Source organism: Chiloscyllium plagiosum, unplaced genomic scaffold (genome assembly GCF_037043375.1).
Source record: "Chiloscyllium plagiosum isolate Xiang-an unplaced genomic scaffold, Cpla_swu_hap1 HiC_scaffold_12, whole genome shotgun sequence".
In the NCBI taxonomy this organism is placed as follows: Eukaryota; Metazoa; Chordata; class Chondrichthyes; order Orectolobiformes; family Hemiscylliidae; genus Chiloscyllium; species Chiloscyllium plagiosum.
The window spans coordinates 27,196,772-27,220,779 of NW_028270150.1; the positions used below are offsets into that span (position 1 = coordinate 27,196,772).

General features: G+C 40.6%; 1 protein-coding gene across 4 annotated transcripts in view; it reads right to left on the bottom strand.

Moving 5' to 3' along the window:
• Positions 1-402: 402 nt before the first annotated feature.
• cryzl1 (crystallin, zeta (quinone reductase)-like 1) overlaps positions 403-24,008 on the bottom strand; it is a 92,662-nt gene continuing 69,056 nt past the window's right edge. For all 4 annotated transcript variants that reach the window (XM_087992548.1, XM_043701259.2, XM_043701258.2 and 1 more), the window contains 4 exons: positions 9,768-9,886; positions 6,883-6,988; positions 3,112-3,157; positions 403-1,352 (listed from right to left, as the gene is read on the bottom strand). In XM_087992548.1, the coding sequence (XP_087848674.1) occupies positions 1,253-1,352; positions 3,112-3,157; positions 6,883-6,988; positions 9,768-9,886 (371 nt within the window). In that variant the 3' untranslated portion in view covers positions 403-1,252. The remainder of the gene's footprint in view (positions 1,353-3,111; positions 3,158-6,882; positions 6,989-9,767; positions 9,887-24,008) is intronic.

Genomic DNA, 24,008 nt, shown 5'->3' on the forward strand with positions numbered 1-24,008 from the left:
GTGTGCATGGTGGTTCTCTGCAAGAATAGCTCAAGTCATCCCATTCTCCACATGTCTCCCTGTATTCCTGTAAAATATCCTCTCTTTAACTGCTTATCCCATTGCCTTTTGAAAGTCGTGACTAAACCTGCCTCGAACACATTCATAGGCAGTGCATTCCAAATACCACCACTTGCTGCTAGATGGCATAATTGGCTCTTTTCCAATCATCTGGAATTGTTTTGAAGATTTAAAAAAAAACATTAGAATGAGTTGAAAATTTAAAAAACCATTTTTGCCTTGTATTAGCTCAGGATCAACATTTCCAGAAAGCATACATTTTCCTTTTGTTGAGTTTGTATAGAATTTCAAGCATCTGATCTTATTGACACAGCTAACAAGAAAAAGACACTTCAGCAAGCAGGCTTTCTAAAACTTTTATTTATTGCCCATTCAACTTCTTTCTATAATTGTCAGAGACTGCTGGACTGAGAATTGCTTCAGCCCAGAGCAGACAATGATTTCACTGGGATTACAAAGGCTCAGGCTTGAGCCAACATGCTTGACTAAACTAGTGCAGGGAACTATAAACAACTCACACTAACCAGCCCTGAAAGAAAAAAAAGTTTAATTTAGAAGGACTTGCGGGTACACAGCCAAATTAAGCTAATTTCTTTTTCACTCTTGCTATAGAAGCAGAGAAAAGGTTACATGGTGCTGTTTTGAAATAGTTTAACATTATCCAAAGTTTTTTAAAAAATGGTCTTTTGTTTCCAGTGTGGTTATAGTTAGGGAGCTGTTGCAATATTACATGACAACAATAGGACTCACCATTAAATTCAATGCAGCTCATTCAGACTTGGACTGTTTCCTTACCAGCAATACACTACCAAGCTGACCTTGGAGACAAGCAGGCTACACTACTGCAATCTTATATTCTAGGTGGTGCATCAACCACTCTGTTGATAAGGGGCAGTATAAGCTAGAAACTAGCAAAATTCAATCTCTGGATACATCTTTTCATATGATTTCAGAGTGTTTCAAAACAATTTGAAATTAGTCCTGAGGTCAAATAAATGCAGTGAACCACATTCTTGCTGTTACAAATGATCAGCTTTTCTGGTACATACTACAGCATTGTAAGGAAACAGGTGGATATAATCAAGTACTGAAGTGGAATTGAAGCTGCTGATTTGCCCAGAATAACACAGATGCTTTGGGAATCAACACCAGTTTTTGGCGGTTTACAGAAATTAGTTATCATGACACTGTCTCAAAGCCGAACAACTTGTTTTTTCTTGACTTGTTTCTTCTGAACCATCTCCATAGCAACTGAGGCTTCATATATTGGAATGGGTTCATCCAACTGAGGCCTGGAAAGAGACAAGCAGTTAGAAATGTCTAGACATTGTGCAAAGTCTTCAAAATACCTTTTACATTCTTTTTCTTTAGGAAACGAGGCAAACTGCTGTCTAAAATGTTTAGTTAGTTGATTGTGGTTTTTACCTCATCGTCAAACATGTATTTATATTACATAACTAATCGAATATTGGAGACTGCATTTTGGCTGTGAATGAAGTGAAATGTATTGTGTAATACCTGCGCATATATTTACTATTTATATCTTAATTATAGCACTTTTCTTTACCAACTAAGAACGGCCATGCACCACCACCCACAGAATTAAGAAAGAGCTATCAATCTGTCAATTCTTTCCATGTCCGGGCCGGGTGAGGTTTCCCGTGGCGCCGGCTTTAGCTCAGTAGATACTTCGATTTCAGTCAAATCCGCCTGGTCACGTCCTGTTAACTACGGGCGCTGCCCGGCATTTTAGGGCCCCTCAAAGGTCAACAAGGTGGCCTTTGTGTGGAGCCACAGAAAATGGGGGGGAAGATACTAAACGAGTATTTTGCATTGGTATTTACTGTGGAAAAGGACATGAAATATATACAATGTAGGGAAATAGATGGTGACACCTTGAAACATGTCCATATTAGAGGAGGAAGTGCTGGAAGTCTTGAAATGCATACAGGTGGAGCTGGAGCGTCAGAGGCCGAGGGGTGACCTTTGAGGTTTACAAAATTATGAGGGGCATAGATAGAATAAATAGACAAAATCTTTTCCCTGGGGTGGGAGAGTCCAGAACTAGACGGCACAGGTTTAGCATGTGGGGAAAAATATAAAAGAGACCTAAGGGGCAACGTTTTCACGCAGAGGGTGGTACGTGTATGGAATGAACTGCCAGAGGAAGTGGTGGAGGCTGGTACAATTGCAACATTTAAAAGGCATTTGGAAGGGCTTGGAGGGATATGGGCCGTGTGCTGGCAGGTAGGACTAGATTGGGTTGGGATATCTGGTCGGCATGGACAGGTTGGACCGAAGGGTCTGTTTCCATGCTATACATCTCTATGACGCACTTAGCTTGATTACTGATTTATTAGACAATTGTCTTTCAAAGCGAACTGAATTAAATGCTGACAGCAGACTCCCCATACCCCAGCTTAAATGTCAGGGCTGAGCCACACTCAGTGAGCCAACCTGTCTCACTTCAATTTTTCAGGTGACAACCCATCCCCAAGAAGATGTGTCACCTCATCAAACTGCTAACCAATTGCAAAAGCTGTGCTAGTACTGGTGGAAGGTAAGGAGCTGGAATGCAACAATGGACGAGAGCATTCAGGTACAGGCTTGGTAAGGTGGATGAGAGGGCATGTTGAATGAAGGGAAGAATAAATATGGAACTCTAAACTGTGATGATGGCCTTCAACTGGTACGAATTAAAGCGAAGTGGGGTGAGGGAGTGATAAGAAGGATGCTGCCTTGTGTTTAACTGGCCAGCAGGCTGCAGGGTCAAATTTACATTGAGTATCAGCCTTACCTGTCACCCGGTTAGTCAGAGATGTGACAGGATGAAGCCCTAAACTGGGCATTAAATGCTCATTTAAAGGCCTGCAATGGGTCATGGGAGGGAGGCTCACTTAATGTCTCTCTGACCCTCAAAATTGCAATGGGGATAGAGATGGACAGGCTGACACTTTATAATGTACAGGCCCACACATCTGCTTTCCTGCCAGTGAGTGGTCTGTAAAGTGCAACCTCAAGAAAGGCTAGAATAAATAACTAAACTATTACCGAAAAGTTCCACAGGACAGCTTCTCCATCACGTCTTTCAAAATATCTAAACAATGGCATTTAGGAGTATAAAGTTCTATGTGACAAGATGTGGAACAATACATGAATGTAAAACAATGGAGACATGGAAGGAAGAATTTTGTACAATGTATCTTCCCTGTTTCTAAATGATTGCATTCTTAACATCAGATGTGGGTGGCACGGTGGCAAAGTGGTTAGCACTGCTGCCTCACAACGCCAGAGACCTGGGTTCAATTTCCCACCTCAGGCGACTGACTGTGTGGTGTTTGCACATTCTCCCTGTGTCTGCGTGGGTTTCCTCCGGGTGCTCCGGTTTCCTCCCACAGTTCAAAAATGTGCAGGTGAAGGGGTAAATGTAGGGGAATGGGTCTGGGTGGGTTGTGCTTCGGCGGGTTGATGTGGACTTGTTGGGCCGAAGGGCCTGTTTCCACACTGTAACTAATCTAATTGCCAACCTTGGATGTTTTGTCATTACAATCATTTCACCATTCGAGAATTGTTCCTCTCAATGAAGCTTAGGCCATGCATATCTGACCAATGTGAAAATCGTGAAAGTCTTTCCATTTTTTAAAATGGAATTGTGAAAAAAATAACCGGTCAGAAAAAGGAAAATATAACCATGTTGGGTAGTTGTGGCGTTGGGCGCATGTGGTGAGAGTGTAGACAGATAAACTTCTAAAATGCCAGGGCTGCACTCTAAAAATGGTTGGTTGAGCTCGAACAGACTACCAGAAAGGTCATAGGTCTGATGAGTCAATTACAGTTAGTGGAAGTGAAGGTATGCAGATTACAACCAACTGTCATAAGGTGTGTTACTGGGCTGGGTGTTGACTGAATTACTGGGTTGGGTCTTGATGGGGAGGAAGATTGTGAAATATAGATCAGAGTTTCTGCTCCTGCTGGCTGTTATCCAGTCATTCGCAGCTGGATGTGTGAGAAAAATAATGTATTAGGGTATGTTTACATTTGATTTCATGCTTCCTGCATTTGTGATATGGAGATGCCAGTGTTGGACTGGGGTGTACAAAGTTAAAAATCACACAACACCAGGTTATAGTCCAACAGGTTTAATAGTGCTTCCAATTAAACCTGTTGGACTATAATCTGGTGTTGTGTGATTTATAACTTCCTGCATTTGAGTAGTCTTTTGTCTGCCACCTGGATTCATACAATGAGAACATCTACATTGGCACTATCAGAGACAGAAAAAAAGAGTCAAAAACCACATCTTCATCGGAGAGAGGAGAGATTTGCAGAAAAATGGGGAGATGATGAGTCCAATACAGCCCACTGCTTGTCCGTTCTTGCTAATACAGAGCAAAGCCTTTACATTCTTCAGAAAATAAGGATTTGCAGTCACAAAATACACAACTTGTAAGTTCGTATTTCTTCAGTGACACAATGAAAATAACAATCAGGGAAACAGTTTAGTTTGAACTAGTCATCAAAGTTATTAATAGAACAGTTATTGATAGAATAGAAACAAACTTTTGTGCACATCTATATACAAAAGTTTGGGCAGTATCAATCTCTGTATTTAACCCCTCCCACCATACATTTGCTAAAGCTGAGACTAGAGTGTAGTGACAGAAGTCATTCTAAATACTGAATGGTTTTGGCTACACAGCAGCGCAAAATATGCAGTACAACTGAAGCCAAAACTGCCCCAACCCAACTTTGGACAACAGGTATGAAACTGTATGCAGAAGGTGACTGCAACCATTCAAACAGAATTAAAACTTCCAAAACTTAATAAAATCCTGAAGTTTTTAATGTTAGCTTGTTCATTATAATTTTTCATGTTTCAAGCATTCAAAACCATTGAGCAGAAAGAGATGCATGCATTTAAGCACACTGCACTCTCATTTTTCTGAGTCAAAGAGATATAGAGATGATTCTTAGTCCAAATATCACAGAATCAAGTTACAGCGTGGAACTATGCCATTTGAGTCATTTGCCCAAACTACACTTCCCACCCTGCCTTTGTTTTATACTTGTTTACTTACTACAGCTGCATTGTACCATTGGAAAACACTTAGGGGGAGAACAGCTGCAGACATTTTTGTTCATTCACATATCATTTTGTACCAGCCTGAAATTAAACCCTGAAGTAACAATTCTCTACTCACTGGGCAACCTTTTGTTAAATTGGTGTCGACAAAAATATAAAGCACCAAATATTGTACAACCTATTTTGCAAAAAAATGTAAACGATGGGGAAGAACTGAAACCAATGCATTCAATCTATTCATTAAAAAGGAATAGGGGAACTGAATTATCAGATCAACAGTTGCTTCTTTAACCAGGTGAAAAATGTACATGAATAAACATGTATCATAGACTATGGTATAGGTAATGTACAATGGTTTTTATCCATTGAAGCATGCACATTTAGGGTTGTCAATGTCCAGAAATCTGCTGTAATTGAAGATAGATAACACAGTGCACTGTGATCAGTCCATGAGAAAAATACGAATTCAGTTAATGAACAGTGCTAATGAACTAATGACGGGACACAGATATTTTTGATAGCAATTAGGTGATGACAATCTTTTAATGCAGTAAGTCAGGCTATGTTAGAGTCCAAGTCCCATGCTGGATAGTACTCAAACAATGGCTATCTGTATTTCACACCCCAGAATCAGCTATTAAAATTTGATACACAAAATATTTATTTCGATATGTCCCAAGCCTACTGGAGCTTGCCAGAGTCAATTTTCTGTTCAAAGTAGTAGCAGGAGCTGCAGCTTCAACAGGTTATTGTTTCACTGTGAATGTAATTATGCCTTTCATTTTTCATGAAATGGCATTCAAATTCCTGATTTTCCACTAATGGTACCTGTCATTTGACAAAGTTATCAACCCTCCTCGATGCTGTCTGACTTTTTCCCTGGAGCTTCGGAGACTGAGGGGTAACCTAATAGAGGTTTATAAATCATGAAGGGTATGAATAGAGTTAACAGCCAAGATCTTTCTCCAAGGGTAGAAGAGTCCAAAACTAGAGGGCATAGGTTTAAGGTGAGAGGGAAATAAATAAATAAAAGGGAACCATGGGGCAACTTTTTCATGGAGAGGATGGGTATATGAATAGAAAGGGTTTAGAGGGATAGGGGTCAAATGCTGGCAAATGGGACTAGATTAATTTAGGATGTCAGGTTGGCACAGATGAGTTGGACAGAAGGGTCTGTTTCCATTCTGTACATCTGTGACTTGTTGAATATTCAAGCATTTTCTACCTTTGTCTGAGGCATAAAGAACTGACTGCCTTCAATTTCTCAGCAGTGGGATGAGAAAATGGTTACCGTGGTTGTGGGGGGCAATGCAGGAGAAAAGAGTAGGCAGGCATTGAGAGATCAGAGAGTTCACCTCCAATAAACCATTCATAGGGTATTGAAGGCATTTCCTGAAAACTGGCTCCCCAGCCAACAGTCTTTTTATAGCCTCACAGGGAGCATATTCCCCTTCACCACAGGGGAACTCTACTTCATTAATGAAAACGCAACAACACTGACAAACTTCAGGCAACTGACACATGAACAAGCATCAAACCTCCAGAAATGACTCTAGCAAGAGTTGGAAACTTTACGTCACAATTATTATTTTTGACTGTTGATTATGAACACCAGTAGAAATATTTACATATACAGTATATACTGTAAAAATGGAGGTCTTGTTATTCAGTTCTTAAGGTCATTGTGTACTGTAAACTCAATTATCTGAAATCCTCCAAACAGTGCCAGGAAAGGATACGGAGATATTTCCCTTGATGCATGTTTGATAGTTGCCACACTTCCTCATTTAGGAATGAAATGGTTGCTGCTTTACGAAATAGAAATTGACTATCTGGAGGATCCAGCTGTCAAAGGAAAAATTAAATGGGTTGAAAAGTAATACCAACCTATAATATGACAATCATAACATTGATCAAATATGGAAAAATTTGAACACTTTAAATTTTTCCTAAAACGCATGCTTGCTTGTCAATGTTTAATTTCCTGTTGTGCAATTTAGTTAATTTCCTGGTGGTTGGAGTGCTATAAAGGCTTTAACACCCAAGTTAATGATGACCAATTGTACTTTCCTGATCACTATCAAGGGACCATTGGTGGGTGGTGTGGGGGTGTGAGAGTGAGAGAGTGAGAGTAAGAAAGAGAGTAAGAGAAAGAAAGAGAGAGAAAGAGAAAGAAAGAGAGAGAAAGAGAAAGAAAGAGAGAAAGAGAAAGAAAGAGAGAAAGAGAAAGAAAGAGAGAAAGAGAAAGAAAGAGAGAGAAAGAGAGAAAGAGAGAGAAAGAAAGAAAGAAGAGAAAGAAGAGAAAGAAGGAGAGAAAGAAAGAAAGAGAGAGAGAGAGAGAGAAAGAGAGAGAGAAAGAGAGAGAGAAAGAGAGAGAGAAAGAGAGAGGAGAAAGAGAGAGAGAAAGAGAGAGAGAAAGAGAGAGAGAAAGAGGAGAGAGAAAGAGAGAGAGAGAAAGAGAGAGGAGAAAGAGAGAGAGAAAGAGAGAGAAAGAGAGAGAGAAAGAGAGAGAGAAAGAGAGAGAGAAAGAGAGAGAGGAAGAGAGAGAGGAAGAGAGAGAGAGAAAGAGAGAGAGAGAGAAAGAGAGAGAGAGAGAAAGAGAGAGAGAGAGAAAGAGAGAAAGAGAGAAAGAAGAGAAAGAGAGGGAGGGAGGGGAGGGAGGGAGGGAGGGAGGGAGGGAGAGGGAGAGAGGGGAGAGGGAGAGAGGGAGAGAGAGAGGAGAGAGAGAGGGAGAGAGAGAGGGAGAGAGAGAGGGAGAGAGAGAGGGAGAGAGAGGAAGAGAGAGAGGAAGAGAGGAAGAGAGAAAGAAAAAAGAAAGAAAGCAAGCAAGGGTGCACTATGGTGTGTATGTGTCTGCCTGAGTGCATGCACATGCTATGCAAGTACAGGACTGAACTGGTTCATGGTGCTCTCTACAATCACTGCATGGCTTATAATAGCTTCAAAAATACATTACTGACTGTCAGAAGTAGAGTCATAGAGTTATACAGTGCTCTGACCAATTAAGTACTTTGGAACATCTTTTTGTAATGGAGGCATTATAGAGAAGTAGAAGCAGAAAATAGGAACAGGGATGGTCCATTTGGCCCTACTCTGCCACTCAATATGATCATGGCTGATCATCCAACTATTACCATTTTCCCTCTGATTCCTTTAGTCCTAAAAAACGTATCTAACTCCTTCTTGAAAACATTCAATGTTTTGGCCCCAACCACTTCTAGTGGCAGAGAATTTCACAAGCTCATCACTCAGTGAAAAAATTCCTCCCCATCTCAGTTCTAACGGAAACAGTGTGCAAATAGATTTCTTCTCACTTAAAAGCAATTAATCTGAGTCACATACTGTACCAGTTAGTGGTGTTGTGGTTATAAAACAATTTTATTAAAAACTAATTGATCTCCTGGGATGTTATATATGGAGACACAATGCCAAATGAAGCATTCAGATCAACAGGGCCAAAGAGTTCAGGGAAAGAAAGGAAACAGCAGCAGGAGGGAGAGAGAGAGTGAAGGAAATGGAACAAGAAAGAAGTTATACGATTATGCTGTGTGAATTGGTAAAGAAAATGCAACTCATTCCTCCTGTTGGACAGACATTTCATTGAACTAATGTGGTTTTTGGTAGCAAAGTGATGTTTGGGAGTGTTGCACTTATGGAATACTTTATGCCTGATTAATGTTGGTGAACTCTAAATTTAAAAGTCAATGATCAATCAAAAATATATACTAAGTAATTTCTTGGAGCATAACACATTAAAAGCATGAATCAGTGTTATTTAAAGAATATGGCATTACAACTGAATCCACTGTAAGTAAATTACAGTGTACATTAAAGCACACTCCTAATACAGCATAATCCACAGCACAACTGGTATTATAATGATTTAATCCTTAGGGGCAAGATTATTATCAAAGTGACTATTACTGAAATCTGATCGAGTACCAAATTTTAACATACCACATACATTCACCATGAATACAGAAAAATATGGCAATATAGCTTAGAACATGAAAACGTTTTTCATTGAGCTCATTCAAAGAAAACCTGTTAAAACAAACCAAGATACAAAGTCAAGAGGAACATGGGAAAATAAGAAGGCATTCCTGTTTTGAAACATTGGAGTTGTTAAAGTCCTGCCCTTCCACTTGCAAGGCACAAACAGGTACAGAAATATAACTTTCAATGAGGATTTAAATGCATTAAGACCATAAGAAAGAGGAGCAGAAATTAGACCATTCAGCCCATTGAGTCTTCTCTGCCATTCAATCATGGCTGATAAGTTTCTCCACGCCATTCTTCTTCTTTCTCCCCATAGCCCTTGAACCCCTTTCCAATCAAGAACTTCTCCAATCAGTAATTGAAGTATGTTTAGTAACGACAAGGCAAAAAGAGAGAAACCATACCCTCCTTAATTTTTGCCCATGTCAACTTGTCATATAACTATATTGTAATCTCTAGATGAATTTCCATCCTCTCTCTACACAACCTAAAAGTAACAGAAATGGATTTGTGGGAATTACATGAATGATCGGAGTTCATTCCGAGTTTAGCGTCTTCTTTTCTGGTGAACAGTATGCACTGACAAGTTACAAATTACCAATATAGTGTAAACTTCTTGGATTACCTGCAGGTTCTCCACTGTTGTTACCCAGTGACCTCCAACAGACAGAAGACTGAGGATGTCATGTTTATGTGGGAGATGTTGTTTGGCAACTGGTTCATCTTCCTTGCTGTAAAGCTGCACTGTAACACAACAAAATATCAAAGTGCACATCTTAACACCACAGCTTAATTCATAATAGCTGATAAGTAAGACTAAGAAAACAATAATTGATTTGCGTTTTAAACAGTGTAGACCATCTTGTGAGTGAAATCTACCATATGATCAAAAAAAATGTTGGCGTGAGAAAATGAGGTTGATTTCATGTTTTCTATATGTTGACATAAGGTGAAAATTATGGAAAAGGAGTTCTCACCCCTTGGTTAGCCAAATAAAATTTAATCTGTGGAATCCATAACAAAGAACGATTTTTTTTAAAAGAAAGAATGGTTTGGTTTGTATTTAATTCCTAAGAACGCTACACTTATGTGCCTGGTGAACAGGGCAGATAGCTAAGGTTCTCCCAGCATCACCATATAAATGTTTGCTCTTTAAACTGAAGTGTCCCAAGATGACCTTCAGTCCAAAACTTCACAATTTCCTGACTGATATCAGTCCAACATTTCACTTTGTTCTCTAAGGCAGTCACTCTTATGGATTCGGACATACAATCATGACGCAATATTGTTAACAAGACACCATCATCGCTGGGGAATTTTATTAACAAATTTAACTCAAGTAAAAAGAAGGCTTACTTTCCAAGGAAATCTAAACTGGAACTATTATCAATACTCTTCAACAGTTTGCTTAATCCCATCCTCAATGTATTCTAGAATGCTAGGATGAAACACACCACATTTTGCATCCATTAGTTCAATCAACCTCTCAAGCACTCCCCCATTCAATAAGATGGGGCTGATAGGTTTGTGTTCTGAATGATGTATTCCCATCTACACCCAGTAACCCTTGATTGTGCACAGCTTGACAAAAATCTATCCGGTTCTGTTTTAAAAATATTCAATGACCCTATCTCTGTCATTTTCTGAGGCAGAGCTTTCCAAAATGGCACAACCCTCAGGAAAAAGCGCTCCTCATTCCTCCTGAATGGGTGACCCCTAATTTTCAAACACTACCACTAGTTCCAGACTGACCTACGCCCACCTTGTCAAGACATTCAGGATCTTACAAACTTCAATTAAGTCACACCTCAATGTTCTAAACACCAGTGAAAATAAGCCAACCTATACATGCAAGACAACCTGCTCATTCTAGGATTCAAACTCGTAAACTTCCTCTGATCCACATACAATGTACAATAGAAACCCCATATCCGCAGACTCTGTTTCTGCAGTTTCAGTTATCCGCGGCTTACCGCGGCCCGTAAATATTACATGGAACATTCCAGAAATAATTCCAGGGGCTGTCGGGTAGGTAAATTTCCCATTTAACTGAATGGGTTCACTACTATCCGTGGTTTCGGGCATCCACGGCAGGTCTTGGAATATACAACCTGTGGATATGAGGGGGGGGAAAGAGAGGGGGGAGAGGAGATACCTGTATTTACACCCTTCTTTAAATAAGGGCACCAAAACGGCACTTTATATCTGAGATGTGATCTCACCATGATGCCCTGAATAACTGAAGCATTCCATCCTTAATTTGACATCCAATTCCTCCCATTGCGTTGTGTTAGCCTTCTTGATTGTGTGCTGTACCACATAACGTTTTTCATGACACATGCATTAGAACACCTAGATCCCTCTGTGCCTCAGAATTCTGCAGTTAATTCTCAATTTAATACATACTCAGAATCATACAGTGAAGAAGAGGCCCTTAAGCCTATGAAGTCTGCGCTGAACCAAAACTGCTCTATATCTACATGAGTACAGAAGTTTCACTTTGCAGCATTTGGCCCATAGCTTTGAATGTTATAACATTTCAAGTGCTCATCCAAGTATTTTTTTTTTAAAAAAGGTTATGCCATTTCCTGCCTCAACTACACTCCTGTGGTAGTGCACTTCAGATTCCCGATCCTTCTTGGTTAACAAACATTTTTCTCAAATACGTTCTAAACCTCCTGCCTTTCACCATAAAATTATGTCCCAGCGTTATTGACCTACAGCTAAATGGAACAGCTGCTTTCTATCCACTCTGTTCGGGCTCTTCAATCTTATACATCTCAATCAGGTCCCCTTGCAGCCTTCTCCACTCCAAACAAAATAACCCAGGCCTACCCAGCCTGTCTTCATAGCTAAACTTCACCAGGCACCATCCTGGTGAACCCCCTCTAGACCAATGCAATCAATAGTGCAGTGTTATGGTCCAGGCCAGATCCTCACAAAACTTTTAAAGGTAGCTCAGAACCTAACTTTTCTAGTTGTTTCAAGCAGATGTGCACTGGATATCTCAGGACTGATGCAGCTGGTCAAACCACTTGGCTTCAAGTAAAACAGAATTTATTTACACGCCACCGAGGAAATCACAAACAAAAGAAAACAGAATTTAGAAAAACAATTTGAAAACCCGACCGACTCTATTGCAACTTAATGATGCTGTTCCAATGTCCTGCAACAATCCACAAACACAATCCTTTGCAAAAAAGGTAAGTTCAAACACAGGTTCTCACAGAAGAGGCATCAGAGAGAGGTTCAGCTAGGGAATTATTTGCAGAAATATGGAACCTCTTTCAACTTCAGCTCTTTCTCTAGGTCTCCTGCAGTTTCCAATTGCTAAAACGAAACCGAACTATAAAAATCCTTGAACTGGGCGAACTGGTCACTCTTCTTTCATTGTACAACTGTTTTAAAAAAAAAACTAAAAGCTTTTTCCCTGATCGTTGCTTGGGCCAATTTCTGTTAGCTATTAGTAAAGACCCCAAATCCCACACAGATCAAAACCTCTGCGTTTTACAACCCCTCTTCAAAAAAAAAAACAAGGACAACACAACATTGTTAAAGGAGCAGTATCGTCACACCTCTCCCCTTAAAAAAAAACCTATCAATATCCAAAGATGGCTTAATTTTAAAACCCCTTAATCTTACACTGTTAGTTCACAATAACACATCGACATCACATTGACTATAACCATGAAAATATGCACTACTACATTCGAATTCAGTCCATTTACTCCTGCAATCAAATGCCTCTGTTTCTCATTCAAGTATCGACAATGTGCTGGCAATTACGTTTTCTCCTCCTGCCACATGTACAATTTTTACATTGAATGGCTTTAATAATAAGTTCCATCTAAATAGTCTGGAACTTTTGTCTTTAAATTTCTCCAAAAACTTCCAACGGATTATGATCAGTATATGATGGTCGCAGACACATTATATAAATGTTGTAATGCCAATGCCAAACTCAAAGTCACCTTCTCAACTATTGAATATTTCTGTTGGTGAATGTTCAATTTCCTGGAGAAATACCCAATAGGTCTTTCTTTCAGCTTGTTGTCTTCTTGTTAGTGCACAGTACCGATACCCACATCGCTTGCATCAATAGCCACCCTGAATGGCTTCACTTCATTAGTTGTGGCTAATACTGGGGCAGTGGATAACACAGCTTTCAGGCTGTCAAATGCCTTCTGACAGTCCGCCGTCCACTGAAACTTCTTGCCTTCCTTAGTAATTCAGAGAGTGGAGCAGCCACATTGCTAAACTTCAGTACGCATTTCTGATAAAACCCATTCAATCCCAGGAATCGCTCTTTTTGTTGATGGTGTGGGAAACTCCCCAGTTACCTTTGTTTTTGCATTTCGTGGGGTCAGTTGTCCATGTCCAATACTATGGCACAGGAAGGTGACTTGGGTTTTGGCCAAGACAGTATATTCCTGTCAGTATGAAAGGAAAGGCTGGTAGGTGTAGGGAATAATGGATGACGAGAAAAATTGAAGTTTTGGTTAAGAAAACAAAGGAAGCATATGTCAGGTATAGACAGCCGAGATCGAGTGAATCCTTAGAAGGGTAAAAAAGTGTGCAGGAGTATACTTAAAAGGGAAATCAGGAGGGCAAAAAGGGGGCATGAGATAGCTTTGGCAAATTGGGTTAAGGAGAATCCAAAGGGATTTTATAAATGCATTAAGCAGAAATGGTAACTAAAGATAGATTGCCTTGCTGATCTTTGAGGAGCCTAATTCTATGTGTGGAGCTGCAGGAGATGGGAGAAATGCTAAATGAGTATTTTTGCAGTGTTTCCTGTGGAGAAGGACATAAAAGATATATGGTGACGTAGATGGTATCATCTTGAAAAATTTCCATATTACAGAGGATGTCTCGAAATGCATAAAAGTGGATAAATCCCCAGGACCTGATCAGGTGTACCTGTGGGAACCTAGGGAAGTGATTGCTGGGCCCCTTGCTGAGATATTTGTATCATCGATAGTCACAGGTGAGGTGCCGGAAGACTAGAGGTTGGCTAACGTGGTACCACTGTTTAAAAAACTTGGTAAGCAAAAGCCAGGGAACTACAGACTGGTGATCCTGACATCGGTGATGCGTTAGTTGTTGGAGGGAATCCTGAGGGACAGGATTTACATGCATTTGGAATGCAAAGACTGATTAGGGATAGTCAACATGGCTTTGTGCGTGAGAAATCATGTCTCACAAACTTGATTGAGTTTACTGAAGTAGTAACAAAGAGGATTGATTAGGGCAGAGTGGCGGACATGATCTATATGGACTTCATTAAGACATTCGACAAGATTACTCATGGGAGACTGGTTAGCAAGGTTAGACCTTATGGAATACAGGGAGAACTAACCATTTGGACAGAAGGAGCTCGAAGGTAGAAGACAGAGGGTGGTGATGGAGGGTTGCTTTTCAGACGGTGACCAGTGGTGTGTCACAAGGATTGGTGCTGAGTTCACTTATATAAATGATTTGGATGTGAATATAGGAGGTATAGTTAGTAAGTTTACAGATGGCACCAAAATTGGAGATGTAGTGCACAGCGAATGGGCTGACGAGTGCCAGATGGAGTTTAATTCATAAAAATGTGAGGTGCTGCATTTTGGAAAGACAAATCACAGCAGGACTTATACACTTATTGGGAAGATCCTGGGGTGTGTTGCTGAACAAAGAGACCTTGGAGTGCAGGTTCATAGTTCCTTGAAAGTGGAGTTGCAGGTAGATAGGATAGTAAAGAAGGCGTTTGGTATGCTTTCCTCTATTGGTCAGAGTATTGAGTACAGGAGTTGGGAGGTCATGTTGCGGCTGTACAGAACATTGGTTAGGCCACCTTTGGAATACCACATGCAATTCTGGTCTCCTTCCTATTGAAGGATGTTGTTAAACTTGAAAGGGTTCAGAAAAGATTTACAAGGATGTTGCCAAGGTTGGAGGATTTGAGCTATAGGGAGATACTGAATAAACTGGGGCTGTTTTCCTAGGAGCGTCGAAAGCTGAGGGGCAATCTTATAGAGGTTTATTAAATCATGAGGGGCATGGATAGACAAATAGACAAGGTTTTTTCCCTGGGGTGGGGGTGTCCAGAACTAGAGGGCATAGGTTTAGGGTGAGAGGGGAAAAATTTAAAAGGGACCTAAGGGGCAACTTTTTCATGCAGAGGATGGTGTGTGTATGGAATGAATTGTCAGAGGAAGTAATGGAGGCTGATACAATTACAACATTTAAAGGGCATCTGGATGGGTATATGAATAGGAAGGGTTTAGAGAGATGTTGGCCAAATGCTGGCAAATGGGACTAGATTGGGTTAGGATGTTAGGCCGATATGGACCAGTTGGACCAAAGGGTCTGTTTCTGCGCTATACATCTCTATGACTCGCAATTCACTCTTAGCCAGGCTTATTACCAAACCTGCCTCCAGAAATTGATCGCAAAATTCTGATAAATGTTGCAAATATTCCTTGCATGCGAGACTGAAAATCACCGGGTCATCAATGTGGTAATCTGAAAATTACCTTATTGGTTCGACTTCGAAAAGTGGCTGACACATTTTTCATACCAAATGGTATGACTTTAAATTGATATCGTCCAAACGGCATTACAAAAGCCAAAATTGTCTTTGCACTTTCGGACAAATGTACCTGCCAGTATCCTTGAGTAAGTCCAACTTCTAAATGTAAGTTGCTTGTCCCACCGAATATAGTTGTGCCAAATGGGAATCAGACCTTGCAACTGAATTGACTTTGTGATCGTCGACACCTAACTGTTGGGTACCATCTGGTTTTGGCACCCATTATGATGGGTGAGCTTCAGTCACTGCAACTCACTTGGATTATATCATCTTGGAGCATGCATTTTGAATCTGTGCCAAGTCAGAGGGTTTAGCCTATAAGGAAGTTGCTTAATCGGAACAGCATTTCCTGTATCTCCATCGTGTGTAATTAGATTAGTACTTCCCAGAGTATTTCCACATATTTCACCATGTGATAGTAAAGAACTCTTTCAGGTCATTTAGTTTTTTCCCCTATGGAAGGTAACTCAATAATTTATCCAAATTTTTGACAACTTCCTCATTGTCCAATTTAATTTGGGGAATGTCCAATTCAGAATCCTCTGAACTTGATTCTTCACTCTGTGTAGTCAACTAATAACACATTCTCCTTTTGCATTCCTTCCCTGTCAAAATACCCTTTGAGCATATCTGCATGACATACTCAGATTTCTTTCTGTCTAGAGTCCTTATCAAATAGTTCACCTCACTCAATCTCCTTTCAAATTGATAAGGTCCATTAAACCTTGCTTTTAAAGGTTCACCTATCATTCGAAGCAACACTGACACGTTGTCTCAGATAGCAAAATTGCAAGTTTTTGATTTCTTGTCTGCTTCCTGTTTCATTGTATGCTGTGATATTTTTAAACACTGTCTAGCCAACACCCTTGCTCTACTTAATCATTGCCTAAAATCTGACACATAGTCCAAATATGTGGTCTTTGAATTCTGACTCACCATTTTCTCCTTAATCAGTTTTAGCGGTCCTCTCACTTCATGCCCAAAAACTAATTCAAATGGACTGAATTTGTTTGATTTATTTGGTGCATCGTTCACCACAAAAAGTACAAATGGAATTCCTTTATCCCAAACATCGGGGTAGTCTTGACTATAAATCCTTAACATGGTCTTTCATGTCTGATGCCACCTTTCGAGCGCTTCCTGCAATTTTGGATGGTACGCAGCAGATTTGAATTTTTTATTCCTAAGCTGTCCAAAACTTCCCTGAATAATTTTGATGTGAAGTTTGACCCTTGATCTGATTGTATCTCTGTGGGTAGTCTGTATCTGGTGAAAAATCTGAGTAATTCTTCGACAATCCTTTTAGCTGTGATATTGCATAATGGAATGGCTCTGGAAATCTAGTGGACACATCCATTTTGCTAAGAAATACTGATTCCCACTTCTTGTTTTATGTAGGGCTTCTACACAAAGAGTCATAGAGATGCACACCATGGAAGCAGACCCTTCAGTCCAACTCGTCCAAGCCGACCAGATATCCCAACCTCATCTAGTCCCATTTGCCAGCACTTGGCCCATATCCCTCTAAACCCTTCCTATTCATATACCCATCCAGATGCCTTTTAAATGTTGCACTTGTACCAGCCTCCACCACATCCTCTGGCAGTTCATTGCATACATGCACCACCCTCTGCGTGAAAAAGTTGCCCTTTAGGTCCTTTTATATCTGTCCCTTCTCACCCTAAACCTATGTCCTCTACTTCTGGACTCCTCCACCCCAGGGAAAAGCCTTTGTCTATTTCTCCTATCCGTGCCACTCCTGATAATCCATTAAGCCTCTTGTAAAAAGCTTCCTCGAATGCAGGAATGGGTATTTAAGGTGTGGGTTTTATTACTGCCTGTGGTTTTCCAGTTACATGGCGTATGTGACATGTCTGGCAAAATTCATCTACATCCTTGTGCAGTCCAGACCAGTAAAAATGTTTTTGTATTTTAGCTTCAGTTTTTCTTACTCCTAAATGACAACCCACTAATACTTCATGTGCCACCCGCAATACCTCCTTTCTGTAACCCACTGCCAATATGACTTGGTGAACTTCTCCTCATTTCTTAATTGCCTGAATGTGTGATGGTCGCTATTTCCTCATTAAGACATCATTTTTACAATAATAGCACTCAGGGATACATTCAATTCTTCTACTGTGTATGCTTTTTATTACAATTGCTTTAGTTTCTCAACTTTCTGCTGTAACTCAGTTAATTTTGCTGAGTTAAAGATGTTTACTTCAGACAACAGACAATAGGTGCAGGAGTAGGCCATTCTGCCCTTCGAGCCTGCACCACCATTCAATATGATCATGGCTGATCATCCTTAATCAGTATCCTGTTCCTGCCTTATCTCCATAACCCTTGATTCCACAATCCTGGAGAGCTCTAGCCAACTCTTTCTTAAATTAATCCAGAGATTGGGCCTCAACTGCCCTCTGGGGCAGAGCATTCCACACAGCCACCACTCTCTGGGTGAAGAAGTTTCTCCTCATCTCTGTCCTAAATGGTCTACCCCGTATTTTTAAGCTGTGTCCTCTGGTTCGGCACTCACCCATCAGCAGAAGCATGTTTCCTGCCTCCACAGTGTCCAATCTTAGATGTCTCAATCAGATCCCCTCTCCGTCTTCTAAACTCAAGGGTATACAAGCCTAGTCGCTCCAGTCTTTCAGCATAAGGTAGTCCCGCCATTCCAGGAATTGACCTCGTGAACCTACGCTGCACTCTCTCAATAGCCAGAATGTCTTTCCTCAAATTTGGAGACCAGAACTGCACACAGTACTCCAGGTGTGGTCTCACCAGGGCCCTGTACAGCTGCAGAAGAACCTCTTTGCTTCTATACTCAATCCCTCTTGTTATGAAGGCCAGCATGCTATTAGTCTTCTTCACTACCTGCTGTACCTGCATGCTTACCTTCATTGACTGATGTACAAGAACACCCAGATCTCTTTGTACTGCCCCTTTACCTAAATTGCTTCCAATTAGGTAGTAATCTGCCTTCCTGTTCTTGCCACCAAAGTGGATAACCATACATTTATCCACATTAAACTGCATCTGCCATGCATCTGACCACTCACCTAACCTGTCCAGGTCACCCTGTAATCTCCTAACATCCTCATCACATTTCACCCTGCCACCCAGCTTTGTATCATCAGCAAATTTGCTAATGTTATTACTAATACCATCTTCTATATCATTAACATATATTGTAAAAAGCTGCGGTCCCAGCACTGATCCCTGCCTGCCATTCCGAAATGGAGCCGTTTATTACTACTCTTGGTTTCCTATCAGCCAACCAACTTTCAATCCAAGTTAGTACCTTGCCCCCAATACCATGTGCCCTAATTTTGCTCACTAACCTCCTATGTGGGACTTTATCAAAAGCTTTCTGAAAGTCCAGGTACACTACATCTACTGGATCTCCCTCATCCATCTTCAGAGTTACATCCTCAAAAAATTCCAGAAGATTAGTCAAGCATGATTTCCCCTTCATAAATCCATGCTGACTCTGACCTCTCCTGTTACTTTGTCATCCATCTGCTCCTGGTTTGTCTCAACCATCGGATCAAACAGGGTCTCTGCTAATTCCACTTCAACTTTCTTATCTGTACTCTTTGACCGGTTTCACTGGTGACTTTGCAATCCCATTGCCACACAGTCAGGAAAAATCCCAGAATGTGTCCAGCAGTAGCTCAGTTGCCTGAGTTTGCATTAGCTTTTCAAACTCTCAGCATTCCTACCTGTGACCCAGATCTATCATTCGTGGACAAATTATATTCCTGGAGCTGAGAGTTGTTCCAGTACTCCTACCACCACTTTTCATTGGACAGTCTAAACTCATGCTACATAACTGAGCACTTCTTGTCTCACCATGAATTCTACTTAACCAGCACTTTTCTCAGCAATAGTCTTTCAGAGGTACATATTTCCCCATCTTTCAACATCAAAGACTGACATGATCGTGTATCTCTTAATATTGTAACCTCTTAACCTGCAGCTCCTGGTGTTCGCAACTAGACTTTACTTTCGCAAGTATATAGTTTAAGAAGATCTGGCACTTCCTCCTGAACCACTGTCCGACCAGGTTGTACATTCTGGTGCAGCTTTCTAGCCTCCACTGTAGTTTCCGTTACCACTCCAACAAAATTCACTGGCTAATCCTGTTTTCCTATATCTGGCTTCCAGTGCTTTTTCTAACGGACCAACCGTGATTTCAATTGGCCTCCTTTATTGCAGTGAAAATGTCGGTGCTTTATAATTTCTCTTTCCCAGTCAAGGTTTCCTTTTTCCCAGTGGTAAGTTATCCTTATGATCTTCACCAAGATCTACTATTCCCTTACCATGTGAGGATTGCTCTTTACCCAATTTCTATCCCTCACGGATTGAAATTGATGTTGGAAGCCAAACTTTGATTTATGGACTAGCTCATAATTGTCAGCTACTTCAGCTGATAATCTTACTGTTTAACTCTCTTCTTTTCCACATGAGTTCTCACTACCTCGGAGTGAATTTTTGAACTCTTCCAAATAATCGTCTCAGAGCGTCATAGGTTTCCTCTATTTTTAATGTCCTGTCCATCTATCAAAATTAATTTGTCTGACCTTTTTAACTCAAAGTATGCTTGACCAGGGTCCCTCCTTAGGTTGCTGAAACACCGTCTGTAAGCTTCTGGGACAAGATAATATGCACTTAAAATGGCTTTCTTCACATCCTCATACGCCCCAGATACCTCCTCTGATAGTGATGTTAATACCTCACTAGCTCTACGTACAAGTTTTGTTTGGATCAACAAAACCCAAAATGGTCACTGGCCACTTAAAATGAGATGAAAAAGGCTTCTATTTCCTCATCAAACTTAGATAAGGGGCTTGGATATATTTAAACAGATCCCCACCAGGCCTTTGGGTTTGCTCAGCCTCACTAAGCTTACCTTCTACCTTTATCGCCATCCTTTTAAACTGACTTTCCTGTCTAAGTGCCAATTTGAGTTCAAACTCTCTCTCTTTCTTCCTTCCTTTTCTCTTTATTTTTCTTCCCTCCCTCTTTCTTTTTGTCCCTTTCTTCTCTCAATCTTTGTACTTCCTCTACATTTAATTAAAATTCAAACACTGATTTCTTTTTCTCCTTTTTCCTCGAACTCAAGTTGCTGCATTTTCAATTAAATTTTAGCCATCTCCAAAGATTCTGATGGCATTTCCAGCAAACGCAAGTGCTGAGCTATTGCTATAACTATGTCTCCTTTCCTCAAGGAAGGAGGCAGCCTCAAGTCCATCTTGCCTGCCAATTCCAGCAGCTTTGCCTTGTTCACCTTTTGTAAAGCACTCAGTCACTTTTACTACCCCCAGAAAACTCTTAGTGACTGACAGAGTCATTACTACACTAAGCACTGCTTAAACCAACCAAATTCAATACCCGGAACAAAAGACACTAACACCTGCTACCCGCTGCCTTTGAGTCCAACCCGAATCCCAAATTTGAATTTTCGAATAAATCCCACAAGGAACCCCAATCTGTTATGGATCAGGCCAGACCCCCTCAAAACATTTTAAGAAGGTAGCCCAGACATTAACTTTTCTAGTTGTTTCAGGCAGATATCCCAGGAGTGATGCAGCTCGTCAAATCAATTGGCTTCAAGTAAAACAGAATTTATTTACACACCGCCGAAGGAGTCACAAACAAAAGAAAACAGAATTTAGAATAACGGTTTGGAATCCCTGACTGACACAATAGCCCCCACAACTTAAAGAGCTGTTCTGATTTCTTGCATCCTACAACACACCCCTTGGCAAAAAAGGTAAATTCAAACACAGGTTCTTATAGGACAGAGAGAAGGCACAGAGACAGAAAGGATCAGTCAGGGATCATTTGCTGAAGCATGGAACCTTTCTCTACTGCAGCTGTTTCTCTAGGTCACCAGCAGTTTCTAATTGCTAAAACTAAACCAAAATAGAAAAATCCCTGAATTGGGAGAACTGGCCACTGTCCTTTCATTGTACAACTGCTTTTAAAAAAAAAAACCCTAAAAACCTTTTCCCTGATTGTTGCCTTGGGCAGTTTCTGTTAGCTATTAGCAAAGATGCCAAAGCCCAGACAAATCAGAACCTCTGCCTTTTACAACCCCTCTTGAAAAAAAAACAAGGACAACATAACGCTGCTGCTCCTTTAACAAAGTTAACTAGAATTGCACATTGCACACAGTACTCCAGCTGTTGCTTAACTAAAATCCTGTACAGCTCAAATATCATGTCTTCGTTCTTATAAATTCTGCAATAACTGAATAAGTCCAAGAGTCCTATATGCCTTTTTAACTACCCTCTTAACATGTCCAGCTCTCTTCGGAAAGGTACCCCAAGATCCTTCTGATCCTCTGAGCTTCCTAGTATCTTAACAGTCACTGCGTATTGTCTTGTCCCGTTATTTCTCCCCAAGTGCATTACCTCACATTTATTAAGTTTTAATTCCATCTGACCCATTTCCCCAAGACTTTCTTCCTCACCATCAAACACCCAGCCATCTTTGTACCATCCCTAAATGTACTTATCACCCCTGCATTTTCTTCTTGTTATATATATCACAAACAATAAAGAGACCCAGCACTGATCCTGGTGTAGGCCACTAGACACCAGCTTCCAGTCACACAAACAGCCTTCTACCACTACAGTTTCCTCCCATAAGCCAACTTTCCAAGTTACCTTGGAACCCTTGTGCTTTTTATCTTACTTATTAGTCTCCCACGTGGGACCTTGTCAAAGACATTGTTGAAATCCATATAAAACACACCAACGCACCTGGGCACTGCCTTAAAACATTCAATCAAATTTGTTAGGCATGACTTCATTTTGCCTCTCCAAGTGGAGCTTAATTTTCTTCAGAATTTTCTTCAATAATTTGCCGACCACTAATGAGAGACTCACTGATCTGCAATTCCCTGATTTATCTCTACCATCCTTTATGAAAAGTGGAATGACATTTTCTGTTCACCAGTCCTCTGGCACTGCTCTTGCGGCCAGAAAGGAACTAAAGATTTGGGTCAAAGTTGCTATAATTTCCTCCCTGGTCTCTATAGCAGCCTGGATTACAACTCACCTGGACCTAGGGATTTGACCACTTTTAAACCCACCAAACCTCCAGTACCTCCTCATTTCTTATGTCAAACTACTCAAGAACCTCACAGTACCTCTTTACAAATTCTTTTTCTGTATCCTGATTTCCAAGTGAATACAGATGTGAAGTACTCATTTATCACTCCACCAATGTCCTCCAGCTCCATTTACAGATTGTCCCCTTGGACCCGACTGGGTCCAACTTTTACCTGGTTACCCTCTTCCACTTGATATATAGAATATCTTGAGAATCACCAAAATCTTATCTGCCAGTATTTTCTCATTTCCCCCTTTTTGCTCTACTAATGGTTTTCTTATGTTTACCCCTTGCATGTTGTGCTCTACTAGGACCTCTGTTGATTTTCTCCCTTTTTATTTGTTAAACGTTTCTCTTACCCTTTTTATCTCATTCTTAATATTCCAAGACATCCATGTCCTCTTGGCTTGTTGCTTCTATATTTGGCCCTAAACTCACCCAAATTCTTCTGCTGAAGATTTAGACAGAAACAGCTGTTCTCAGTACATTTTTATTAGATTAGATTAGATTCCCTACAGTGTGGAAACAGGCCCTTTGGCCGAACAAGTCCACACTGACCCTCCGAAGAGCAACTGACCTAGACCCATTCCCCGACATTTACCCCTGGCTAATGCACCTAACACTACGGGCAATTTAGCATGGCCAATTCACCTAACCTGCACATCTTTGGATGGTGGGAGGAAACTGGAGCACCCAGAGGAAACCCACGCAGACATGGGAAGAACATGCAAACTTCACACAGAGTCACCTGAAGCGGGAATTGAACCCGGGTCCCTGGTGCTGTGAGGGAACGCGTCACCCAATTTTGTGCATTATTTTAATACAATTTTTCTTCCTCAATTTCAAAACTCTTTGTAGCTGACAACCTTTTTCCTTTTCCATAACAAATTTAAAACCTACAGTATTGTACTCACTATCATTCAAATGCTCTCCTGTCACCTCAAACACTTGCCAAGCATTGTTCCCAAAATTAGAAACAGCACTACAGTAGCCCTTCATTGACCTTATATATTTTATATAAAAAGCTCTTTTCGATATATGTCAAGAATTCTGCTCAGTTCAAACCTTTTACACTGTAGCTAGCCGAATTAATGTTGGGAAGTTTAAATCCCGAATTACCCGATTATTGCTTTTACATACCTCTGAATTATCTAAATATCTGTTCCT